The sequence below is a fragment of the Oxyura jamaicensis genome, chromosome 3, assembly GCF_011077185.1.
Source record: "Oxyura jamaicensis isolate SHBP4307 breed ruddy duck chromosome 3, BPBGC_Ojam_1.0, whole genome shotgun sequence".
NCBI lineage: Eukaryota > Metazoa > Chordata > Aves > Anseriformes > Anatidae > Oxyura > Oxyura jamaicensis.
In genome coordinates this window covers 55493481-55505775 of record NC_048895.1, presented here as the reverse complement: position 1 = coordinate 55505775, position 12295 = coordinate 55493481, and the positions used below count along the sequence as shown (strand labels likewise).

Here is a 12295-nt window from a genome sequence, read left to right as displayed (position 1 = left end):
TTCCTTAATGTGATTGTCTTTAGCTGATTAAAATGAATGTTGTTTGAGGTGACTGGAACCCTGTGGCTGGGCATTGTAATGACTAAGATAGAATGCCTGTCCACCAGATGTTATTTTTTTTTTTTTTAGTTAGGCAGGTCCCTCCATATCAGGCTTATTTTCTGTATTATAGCTGAACGTAGCAGAGCGTGTAATCGTTAATGCAGACAGACCTATCATCTAGTGGGGTAAACAGAGTGACAGTTGCAAAGTCACAATTAATATTCCAGGGATAACTGTCAAGATTCTCTGTGACCTGTCTGACAGAGACTATTTTTATAATTGAAAAAATTAGGTTATGCAGCTCCCCCATTCCCATGCAGTGCTCCCAGGGTGGTACCTTTTTTTAGACACCTGAAAGTGACCCTATTTAGAAACACCATTAAAGTTCTCTGGAGATTACATCATACCCTCAGCTTTTATTTTATTATGTCTTATTAATGTACTATTTTCTGCCTCCTGCTTACAGCTCAGCCTGAGGCCTACAGTGGCTGAACTTCAAGCAAGGCGAATCCTGCGGTTTAATGAGTACGTGGAGGTCACAGATTCTCCGGATTATGATCGTCGTGCTGACAAGCCTTGGGCCAGGTTAACTCCCGCAGACAAGGCAAGGGGCAGACTTATATTGTAATTAAATTCTCGCAGTTTTCACTTTTGGTTGGTTCTTCTGATCTGTGATTTCTTGGTGCAAGCATCATGCGTGGCATCTGCTGGAGACAGCAAAATTGTCTTGGTGCTGTACATTTTCTGCTTGCGGCTAAGAAAACTCACTCAGGTGCCTGTTCAGGGTGTGTTTGCCAGCTCTTTTACAACAGAACAGGCCAGAATTTATTGCACTTTTAAAGCCTTGCTAAGCCAGGTACGTGCTGTTGGAAAGATAGCCATAATCATTGGAGTTCAGGCAAAGTTTCTGCAGGCAGAAGCCTGCATCAATATCACCAAGAGTTACTTTTGCAATCCATTCAAGTGTAAAAGGTAGAAGCTGTTCCTTCTTTCTAAGGATTCTTGGCCGTAACTATCAATCTTGGAGATAATTCTATGTAGGCAGCACTCCTTGGGAGGTTTGCCCCAGACATACTGCAGTTAAATAATTCCTCTGCCTAACTACAAGGAATGGGACAAATTATGTTGTGATTCCATTTTAAAGGATAAATCAGCCAAAGATTGCCATAAAATACTAATCCATTTTCCTCTTACACCACTTCATAAAAGGAAAGTTTTATATGTTAGATTTACATATCAAAAAGTTCTGGCCCTTTTAGTACTTGATTTGAAACAACTTTTATGGTAATCCTATGCCATGTGCTTGGTATGAAAAGTTATGGGTGCACGAATCCATTGTCTTCTGGTTGAGGCACTGTGAAGTACTGATTTTATTTCGGCCTGTATTTTAGCATTAATGACAGCTCACCTGATATTCAAGGGAGAATCTCATGGCAAGTCAAGGTGGAGACATTAAAAATGTACCTAAAGATGTTTCAAGATGTTGGTTCTGGAAGGTGCTGAACTCTCTCTAGTCCTCATATACTCTGTGGGAGGTAAGGGCACCCAGCACCTCCACTTTCCCTGAGGTCCATCTTCCCAGAAAACCTGGGTAAGCTTCACTAGAACAAGCAGGGGAGTTTCCTGTCTACTTTAGGGTGATGGGTTTTAATCTCAGTTCATTTTGTAAGGAACAGATGTCCATGGCTGCTTCTGAACCCCTCAGCAGAAAGGCAAAGACCCTGGGTTGCCTGGAAACTCCTTTGCCCTTTTCTCCCAAGGAATTCATTTTTCTAATTCCAGTGGGAGCAGAAGACAGTACTGTAACAATATTATGGAGCTGGAGCTCTGGTGGTTTTGCTGCTGATTTGGTGCTCAGAAGTGACGCTCTCTTTCCTAGTTATTGCAGCAGCCTTGTGTAAGCGTGCTGCTGTGGCTAAACAGAACCATACCCTGCTTAAAATGAAATTTCTCATTTATGAGACCTCAGTCTGGTGATGCTGTAATTTTATCAGGCTCTATGTCTGTTCTGCATTGAAAGGCTTGCATGCCAGATGAGATTTCTTTAGGGATTAATGAAATGATACTGTTTTTATTTAAAATGGGGAAAGAAAAGAAGGAACAAGGATAAACTGGCATTTCATTTAGCAGTGAAGGTAGGAAATCATTTGTCATAGAAACAAAAAGCTTTCTAATATACATTAGAATTTTTCAGAAATTATATGTATTACCTGATGAAGTAAATTGCTTATTGTTCTTATAATGTAAGCAACAAGCACTGGCATTTGTAAAGTGCACTAAACTTCTGCTGTTCTATAGTATTTGCCACCTGAAAACACAAGCCTGAAACATCCAAATATTTTGTGCAATTTTTAATAAAATTAATCAAGCCAAGTGACCAATTCCCACTTAAAAAGTGCTATTCATCTTGCATCCCTGAAGTCCTGTCTCCAGTGGGAGATACAAGGATCCTGCTGTTTGTACAATTACCATGCAGGAACTGTGACTCACTTTGCATGGAGATACAGTGCCCCTGCAGGTGCATACTCAACAGGTGACTGTTGAGGTAACAGACGCCCTTCTCCTTTTTTCATCTGTAGCAAGTGCCATATTGCAGTGCGGGGTTGGCTTGCCCAGTGCAGTAGATTTTGTCTTTCTTTGTTGTTGTTTGATGCTTTGGTTTTCTTTGTAAGGTATTGCTACAAATAATTGTAAGTGGAAAGAATTCACTCATGTTTATGATCAGAAATGTGTGAGAGCTGTGAACCTACCAGAGTAGAGCCAGCTTCCTCTCAGACTCTGCACTTTCCTTACAATTCATGTTTCTTATGGTTAAATATATACTTATTTCTTTATTAGGCAGCAATACGGAAAGAGCTGAATGAATTTAAAAGCACAGAAATGGAAGTACATGAGGAAAGTCGGCAATTTACCAGGTGGGTGAATCCATCTTTTTGCATAAGTAGGAGAGATGAGTACAACAGCTGCCATCTGCCTTTCTGCAGCTCCTCTGCAGTTGTCTCATAACTAGTTCCATCAACAGATTCTTGCCATGAGTCGCCTTGAATTCCAGCTGAATCCCACCACTGATTCTGGTGGGACACTCAGTATTGCTGATTCAGTCCCTGAAGTTGATAGGGCCGTGAAGGTGACTGCGGTGGATTAGCTGCTAAATGGAAAAAGATGGGGAAATCTAGACAGTAATCCATTGAAAGGATTCAGCTTTTCTCCCTATGAATTTATCAGTCCTCAAGCATAAAAAAGGGTCTTCTGACAGTACTGCCTTGGTCATTGAAGCGTGCATTTTTGCAGATATGTTTGGTAAGTGAAAAACAGATGATGTGTTGAACTTGAGAAAAGTCTATCAATCTTATGGGGAGCTTCCTATGACTCACATAGGCTCCTGACAGCAGTTTCTGTGGAACAAGGAAGACTCTAATATTCTTTGTTTGCTGCTTGTAATGTTTTAATCAGGACTTGTTTCATTCTACGTATTGGATAACACTAAGATGTTTGAAGCATTATTGTTTAAAGAGTTCTAAAGTGTCCGTAGCTTTTAGTAAGACTTCAAAACTGGGAGGGGAGAGGTGCTTTCTGCCATCCCCATGGCATCTGTTCATATCTTTTGAAATTATAAAGGCTGAAAACTGACACCAGCAAGCAGAACTTGCTGTTAGGATCAACCAACGTTGCAAACATAGTATTACTATCTTCACTTTCACAAAGAGTTAGCAGATAGAGCTGACCTAGACCAGCTCTCACTATTTCAGTCAAACTTAAGATCCTAGCAGGTAAGTGTGAATCCTGTAATTAAAGAGAGTGTCAAAATGAAAATGCACAATGAGAGATGGGTGTTTGGTGATTTCTGGCATTTCCTAATTTAGAGCTTGGTTTCACATCTTTACTGATCTTTTTTCACCAAAACATGTTTTTTTATGTAATAATATATACACAATTCAGTGTAGATGTAATGTGAAAAATTAATTTTCAAAAAATAAACCAGCTTAATAGAGAGCACAACTAATAAGCCAGCAAATGAAAAAAGAGGCAGGGTTTAAATGAATTGTCACATTCTGACAATTAGAAAATGCCATTTTCAGATACGGATTTCTATATTTTCATTTGTCTTCTGGGGTCATTTTCTTTTCAGGTAATAGGAAGTGTATCTTCTTCAGAACTATAGCAGTATTAATTAAAAAAACTAGACTTCACAGGTGAGAAAAGGGAAATGAGTAGGAATAGAAATCTTTCTGTGTGCTGAGAGAGGTGAAGTGTAACCGCTTGCTTAAGTTGTTTGATTTTCTGAGTTGCATTGCAGTATAGGAGCATAAGTATGGATACACATGAGTCACACAAAAAGAATCAGATATTTTTTCACTAGAATTGAAAACAGTTGAGACTGATTACAGTTGGATTCTTGAAGGCTGAACCAAAAATCTCAGGGATTTTTTTTTAAGTGGATTTTTTTTTTCAGGAGGGCCTTGAACAATAGAGATCAAAAATAGGCAAGGCCAGATTGGGATAAATACAGGCAATGATTCTGTAGGATCCTGGAAGAATTCCAACCTGAGGGAGATCAGATTCTCCCTGCTCCCTCCCTCTCCTTTATTTTCACTGGATGTGTTGTGGAGCCACTGCACAAAACTCTAAATAGAGTCACACTAGGAAAAGCCCATTAAGGCAGCTAAATTAATGCAGATGTTTTAAGTCAGTTGCCGTTTTGAACATAAAGAGGTTCAGTTTCCTCCTGGACCTCTCATTAAAAATGATGTAGTTCACAATTACATTTGGATTGATGCAACAACAGTGATTTGTTTATGAAAACTGTAGACAAAAGTCTCCAGCTAGAGAAGAAGTCAGTCTTTATTTTAAAAAAAAGTTTTGAAGGATGATGACTGAGATAATGCAAACTTGCATGGGCAGCAGGTTAGCAAATGTTTATTTGTGAAGTTCTGTGATAGAATGAGACAAAAATAAAGCTGCTTATTAAACAAAAATGTCTTACAACATAGAGTTAATTAATCAATATAAGAAGCTCTATTATTATAGTCAGTATTCACAATATCTTTGAATTGTTCAAAACTGATGTTAAACTTGGGAAAGAAAAGCCACTGTTTTTCGTTTTTCATGATTTACTGTAATGACTGTCAGTGGAATGGTTTTTCTACTCCTAGTAATTTAGATTGATTCCTTCTGTTATTTTGCAACAGAATCCAAGAAACTGAGTTTCTAAAAATAAAGAAATAAACAAAAGTTTGGGAAGAGGATATTAGCAGATGTTTATAAAATGCTTCTAATGGAAATGCTATTTATAGTCCAATATATTGTTGTTCTACAGAAATACAAAAACCCCGAGTCTTTTTTGCAATGCACTGTACCCTCACTTAGCAGATGAGCTGCATCCTTGTGAATGTCAGCTTTTGTGTGTTTCTCCTGTATTTGAAAACTGCATCCCTGTATTGTGCTGTACCGCATTGCTGAGGTAATGTGGGGCTTGTTTTCTCTTTTCTGGATCTATTAGGAGAAAATGTGTCAAGAACTTTCATAAACCCGCTGTGGTAGGTAGATCATTAACTATGCTGTCTTAAAGTTGATGCACCTTTTACTCCTCTGTGGATGCATGCACTTTTAAAACAGTTTAAACAGAGATTTAGAAATCTCGTAATGGATACATTGAGCACCTGGTATCAGCACCCTCCTTCCTCTCCTGCTTGGATTCATTCTGTTTCAGCTAAGTTAGAAGTGCTGTTGCTGTAGGCTCCCAACTTAGTCTAGAAAAGATTGGTGACACCCTTGGTGCAACCCATGCCTCTCTGTCCTTCGTACAGGTAATCTGGCAAGATGTACATGCCTTACCTAAAACTCAAAAAAAAAAAAAAAAACAGCAAGGTGGTTTTGGGCCTTTATTTGTCACAGCTGGCAAAAATAGGAAGAAAGCATCTGCAGTGCTATAAAATCTGTTTCTTACTTTAAAAAAAAAAAAAATCTAAATATTTTGTTAGCCTTATTTGGCAGAAGGATTGAAATACGGAAAGTTAAGTTTTATGGCTCAGCAAGGCTTTTCTGATTTACTGACGGTATCTCCAAATAGTGCATGCAACGTGACTCGGTCTGTGCTGGTAAACAAAGTGGACTGGAAGCTCTTCTCCAGCCCTAAGGCCAGCAGGCTTGAATTCCTACAGCTAACCTCATCCCCACCTCCACCAGGCGAGTTGTCCTGGTGTCCTCCCATGGCCTGTCTGCCCTTTGGCCTGCGCTCACCCTGCCATGCTGAGGCAGCTTCTGGAAGAGCAGTGGTTGACCCAAGCAAAGCTGTGCTAGGGACCATGGTAACAGGTTAATCATAGAAACATAGAAACACAAGGTTCGAAAGGACCTACAAGATCATCTAGTCCAACCATCCTCCTATCACCAATACTACCCACTAAGCTACTAAATCGTATCTTGTAGCACCTTGTCCAGGCACTTCTTGAACACCGCCAGGGACGGTGACCCCACCACCTCCCTGGGCAGGCCGTTCCAGTGCCAGACCACTCAGAGAAACAGCTTTTCCTGATATCTAATCTAAGCCTCCCCTGGCACAACTTGTGGCCATTTCCTCGAGTCCTATCATTAGTTATCTGGGAGAAGAGGCCGACGCCCTCCTCATCACAGCCTCCCTTCAGGAAGTTGTAGAGTGCAGTGAGGTCTGCACTGAGCCTCCCCTTCTCCAGACTAAACAACCCCAGTTTCCTCAGCTGCTCCTCACAGGACTTGTGTTCCAGACCCCTCACCAGTTTTGTTGTCCTTCTCTGGACACGCTCCGGGGCCTCGATGTCCTTCTTGTAGCGAGGGGCCCAAAACTGAACACAGTACTCGAGGTGCGGCCTCAAGTATCACACAATCACAGAATTGTAGGGGTTGGAAGGGACCTCCAGAGGTCATCCGGTCCAACCCCCCTGCCAAAGCAGGTTCCCTATAGCAGGTTGCACAGGTAAATATGGTATGGGCAGTCATATGCCAGCACCTGAGCCTCACCATAGCCCTGTGTTGGTTGCAGCAATATAATTCTGAATGGTTTATCATTTCAGGTTTCATCGTCCATAATTGTTCGACCACATCCCATGTTTCATGTAACAATTTTCTTTGGGGAAATCATTGCGTCCTGAAGACCCGAGATTGCACTGGAATTTGACTGAGTGTGAGCGTGTCTTGCAGCTTGCCCTGAGGTTAATGAAGGATGTGGCCCTTGTCTTTATCAATGAACAAATGATTTGACTAGGAGCAGAACCCATATGAAGTGTTTGTTTTAACAAAGATACATCTCGATGCTAAGACAGCGTGGTCCTGTGGCCAGCCCACAGAGACAAGTTGATGGCCTTTTTCCTCGGAGCTTGACAAGTCAGGAAGAGCAGAAGACAATCGCTTGAGAGCCTACGGCCAAGATCTCATCAGAGCTTGTGGCATTGTGACTGAGGGTAACTCAGGGGGAAGCATGAGAAGGACTGGGAGAGCAGGGGGAGAGACTTCCCTTGTCAGTCAGCGGAGAGCAGCAGGGTGGGTGGCACTGCATAGGGATGCACTTGGCCAGTGGGAGGAATAATTTAAAAGAAAAAAAAAAAAAAAAGGAGAGTATGAGCAGCTGTGCATGTAGTTTTTAGTGGCCACAGCCTGTCTGAGAAAGACAGAAAGCCACAAGTCCTCATGTCATCAGTACTTTAGTGAAGAACTGTAATTTTCTCTGGTGCCAGTAAATACAGTTGCCAGAAATTAGTCCTATTATAACTCAGATGTCTTTTTTAAAATCCTGATGAGCATGCTTCAAGAAAATACATTGAATGTTCATACAGAACAAGTCATATATTTTTCATTTTTTAATGTTGATGTGCTCTGGATCCTCGGAAATACGTAAACAGGATTTGAAGGACAAAGGACACGCCACTATGAATGCAATGAAGCAACTCGTGTTTAGAAACACTCCTTTCCACCTGTCATTTGTCATTCAAACCAGAGGGATCGTTATCTTCTACACCTATGGCAGGCAGTAGTGGCAGCTTCGACATCACGATAGTGTGAGTCCAAACTCAGAATTGGAATGGGGCACAAAAGTCCTTACCGGCAGGTTTGAGCAGTGGTTGCTAATGTGATGTTTTACATGTAAGAACCCTTGCACTGCTTTTAGGAAGGACTCACGGCGGAATCAGTGTGTCTTCAGCCTGCAGTCTTGTGAAAGTTAACAGAAAATCCTTAGAGCGTCTGCACCCTGTTGTTGCTCAGTGTGAAGAATGCTTCTTAGACCCATATTTTTTTATAGTATCTTGAAGTTGTGTATGTGAAGACAGTGCTATTCAGATTAAGGGGTATGGAGTGTGAAAGGCAATACATGCTTTTTGTAAGTTGGCACAGAAGCCTATTAAAAAGCCTGTGGCGTTGTTTACACTAAGGAATTCTCTGTCATATATTAGCACTTATTTATCCTTTGAATTCATGTACACAACATTTGGGGGGGGGGGATCCTGGAATTCACATATGCATACATTTAATGCAGTATTACAATATATATGCTATTTATCCTTTCTAATGTGTGTACATATTACAATTTATTTTTGTCTTCTATGTGCCCTGTTTAGTTTTTTAATTATGAAGTGTAAGTATTTCTTTTTCAGGCAATAAAAAGTCTGTGTAGATGTGATTCTTACCTCAGAACCTGCAGTAGATTCTTGTGGAATGTTTTTACATTATAGAATTGACAATTTTGTTGTTTTAGATGTCAGCCTAAAGGCAGGAAGGCAATTTAGTTGCTTTAATTAGATCTCCCTCTTTACTGATATTTACAGCAAGATCAGGTTTGCATAAATGCGTTGGATTATTTTAGTAAAGAGCACTTGAAGTAACAGGAGAGTGCTTTCCAACAGCTGGCATCCTATTATTTTTAAATGATTTGACAAACCTTTAAAAAAAAACCAACAGATTTATATAACTGTTAGGATTGCTTACATCTTTGTAAAAATCCAATGACGTACAATCCAAAAATATCAATAACCAAATAAAATAGCCATCTACATGCTTGTAGCAAAGAAGAGGGACGAGCACCTTCCTTTTTTAATGGAATCAATAAGAGGCATTAGGATTCCATTTGCAGAAAGGAGTTCAGCTTCTGCGTGGCCCATCATTTTATAAATATAGAAACACCACTTTGACATCAACGAAGCAGTGAAAATGTATTCTTTGGCACTAAATTATACAGAAATGATCAGGCCATTAGAGTGAAGGTTTGTCAGCAATTCTGGTAGAATCCTTATTCTTATTTTTAGAATTTGAAGACTAAAGTTAAAAACTTAAACTACATTTAATAAATAATTCTCCTGCTTAAGACTTCTTTTTTTTTGTTGCCAAATTTGGAAGTGTATGTCCAAAATCCTATAAAGGTCTACTATGTTGACTTTTAAGTATAAAACACAATACTCCACTTCAAAGAAAACAAGTGGAGCAAATAAGTAGACATTAGTGCTGCCTTAATCACTTTCAAACATTTGGAAGTAGCCAAGATACTCAAGACAGAAAGATAGCTGGGGCATAGACCAATAGCTTTGGCCAAGGTCAGGTCAGACCAAATAAGCCTGACAAAAGATAGCTATTCCACTGACATGCCAGGGTATGCAAGGGCTACACGAGTGAACTAACATTTGTTAGGCTACTAGGATGAAGTGAACCAAGTGACACTGCAAGAAGACATTCCTCCACACCAGACCAGGAACACAGACAGCAAGAAACATGCCGCCTTCTCATTTCAGAACTAAGACACAGCGATGGGGATACAACTTCTGGCACAGGCTTTCTCAAGCTGTGTTTTGCCATAAGGCATGAGGAAGCATAGGTGAGACATCACTTAGGCTATCCTCCTCAAGTATTCACTACAAGCCATTACTACAGGCAGGGTACTAGCCTGGCTGGAGATGTTGAGTTATCCTTTATTTCTCATATAACATCTTAATACTTCCATGATAAATAATCAGATGCATTCTTTGGCCTGTCATTCAGCCAACTACTTAAGCAAATGTATGTAACTGGACAAAAAGAGTTGCCTTTATTGGGACTTATGTAAAAAATGTAGTATATATGCAGAATCAGAACTATAAACTATCCATTGTGTATTGTACTCATGCACAGGCTTAGAATTGTACATATTATTTTTATATTCTAAATATCAACTGGCAGGACAGCAACAGCTGTAAAGTGTTACCCGTGCAATAAAAAGTGAGATTTTGGTATGTCACTATGAAGCACTATGAAGTTTACTTTGCCTTATTGACCTGCCTAAAGCAGAGCTTCTGCTATATCTCCTGGTCCTCTGAATTGATGACTTCAAACATCTTCAAGTTGCTACAACAGCCTGTTGGAAAGAATATGTAATGTAACTAACTCTCCATAATGCTGCGTGCCTGTCAGCAGGGAAAAATCAGGACAAGTTCCGAGAAACTGCAGAGTGAGCAATCCTTGTGGAAAAAAAAATAGAAGATGTAGAAAGGGCAAAGAAAAAAATAGCACTTCTCATGCAACAAGTAGTACCGTTGAGCTGGCTAAAATAGATCAGCATTTTAATTTTTATGAGGTTGGACCGTTCATTTAAATGTCAACCAAAACATGTGAGAAACCTTACGTACCTATGTTCCACCAAGTCAGATGTGAACTCAGATGTCTACACCTACACAAGAGAAAATGAGTAACCTGAAATTGTGGTTTCTGAACTGACCCCCTGGGTCATGTTTATTGGCATGATTGTGCATTGCAGCTGTAGGTGTAGGGGAATGGATGCTTAGGCAAATCCTAATTTCTTCTTCACAAAACCGATTGAAACGGTTCTAGGATGCCTGTCTCCTTTCAGGTAGCATGAAAGTCCCTATAGTCAGTCCTTATAGCTGAAATCTGTTCTTTCAAATGAAAAAGAGAGTGTTTGAAGTTCCTCGAAATGCCTGCTCCTTGCTGTGGGGCGGTACTTTGGGCAGCTCTCTGCCTGGTTATAAATACGGCCTGAGCCCCAGTTTTGTATCACCACAGAGCAGGTGATTAAAACATCACGGCTAATCAGGCCAGGATGGGATGTGGCAGCCTGGGTGCCCACAGCCTGCACCCCGGGGACCCCCCTATCTGAGCACTGCTGGTGTCTGAAGTAGGGACGAGAGCGTGAGCCCTTCTTCTCACGTGCGTGCTAATGCTTTCATCGTAACGTAAACCAAGCTCGAAGCCTACATTTGGGCATTAAGTTGCCAGGTGTACCAGGACTGCGATATTTACTGCTTTCACATCATCATTTCTTATTTGTATCTCATGGAGTTAAGACGTGTGCCGCTGCTGTGAACTAAAATAAAGATGTACTCAGGGTGAAAAACAGAATAAACTTGCCTCCTGCCTTTAGGAGCTCTCACACTTAGCTCCATTATTGTTGCTATCTGTATTTTTATTGTACAAAGCTCAGTGCAATACTCACTGCTGGGACCTAGCTTTTGATGGACAACAAAAATAAAAGCAATTCTGAAAGTTTTTATTAGGTTTCTACTAAAATATTTCAGGAATCAAATAAAAAGAAAAGTAAACTCCCCAGAACACATCAAAGTTTCTATTTAACAGGCACCTGGAAAAAATATGGAAGTGTATCTATATAGAAAAAGGGAGGAACAGAGTAAAAACACATTTCACTGTAATGTTTTGACAGGTTTCTATTTATTAACTTTAATGATTAATAAGGTCTTGCTTCATTTTGTCAGTGTTCCATCTTGTTTCAGGATTTTAATGGAAATATACGAACTAGATATGCCATTTCACCAATATTTCATTGTTTTCTAGAAGCTAAATATTGCATTGGATAGGAACAAAGAAATTAATGGTATTCTCTGTATCTCTTTGTTCAATCATTAATTCTTTATATAAAAAGTCTTGCAATACTATGTCAAATTTAACCATATTTGAGCATTGTTATAGTAAAATGTTTCTAAACATATCTTCTCTTCCTTTCACTACTTTGTGTGGTGGTATATTGATTTGTAAACTTGTATAAATTTTGGAATTAAAGAAATACTGTGTTTTGGACAATTATTTTAGCTGGTATGATTTTAAACAAAACTGAAAGATGTCAGTGGATTGTCTCAACGGGCATCTGGATGGTTTGGGGTGGGAAGGGCGTGGAGATGGCATAAGTTGATGTCCCTTTCCAGTTTCTTATAGAGCAATTGCTCAAAGAGTAGAAGAATAGAATAGAATAGAATAGAATAGAATAGAATAGAATAGAATAGAATAG

At 39.8% G+C, this 12295-nt stretch overlaps 1 protein-coding gene across 5 annotated transcripts in view; it reads left to right on the top strand.

Annotated features, from left to right (window-relative positions):
• Window positions 1–12093, top strand: part of PHACTR2 (phosphatase and actin regulator 2) — a 135625-nt gene extending 123532 nt beyond the window's left edge. For all 5 annotated transcript variants that reach the window (XM_035320105.1, XM_035320106.1, XM_035320104.1 and 2 more), the window contains 3 exons: window positions 509–646; window positions 2881–2957; window positions 7092–12093. In XM_035320105.1, the coding sequence (XP_035175996.1) occupies window positions 509–646; window positions 2881–2957; window positions 7092–7107 (231 nt within the window). In that variant the 3' untranslated portion in view covers window positions 7108–12093. The remainder of the gene's footprint in view (window positions 1–508; window positions 647–2880; window positions 2958–7091) is intronic.
• The last annotated feature ends 202 nt before the right edge of the window (window positions 12094–12295 follow it).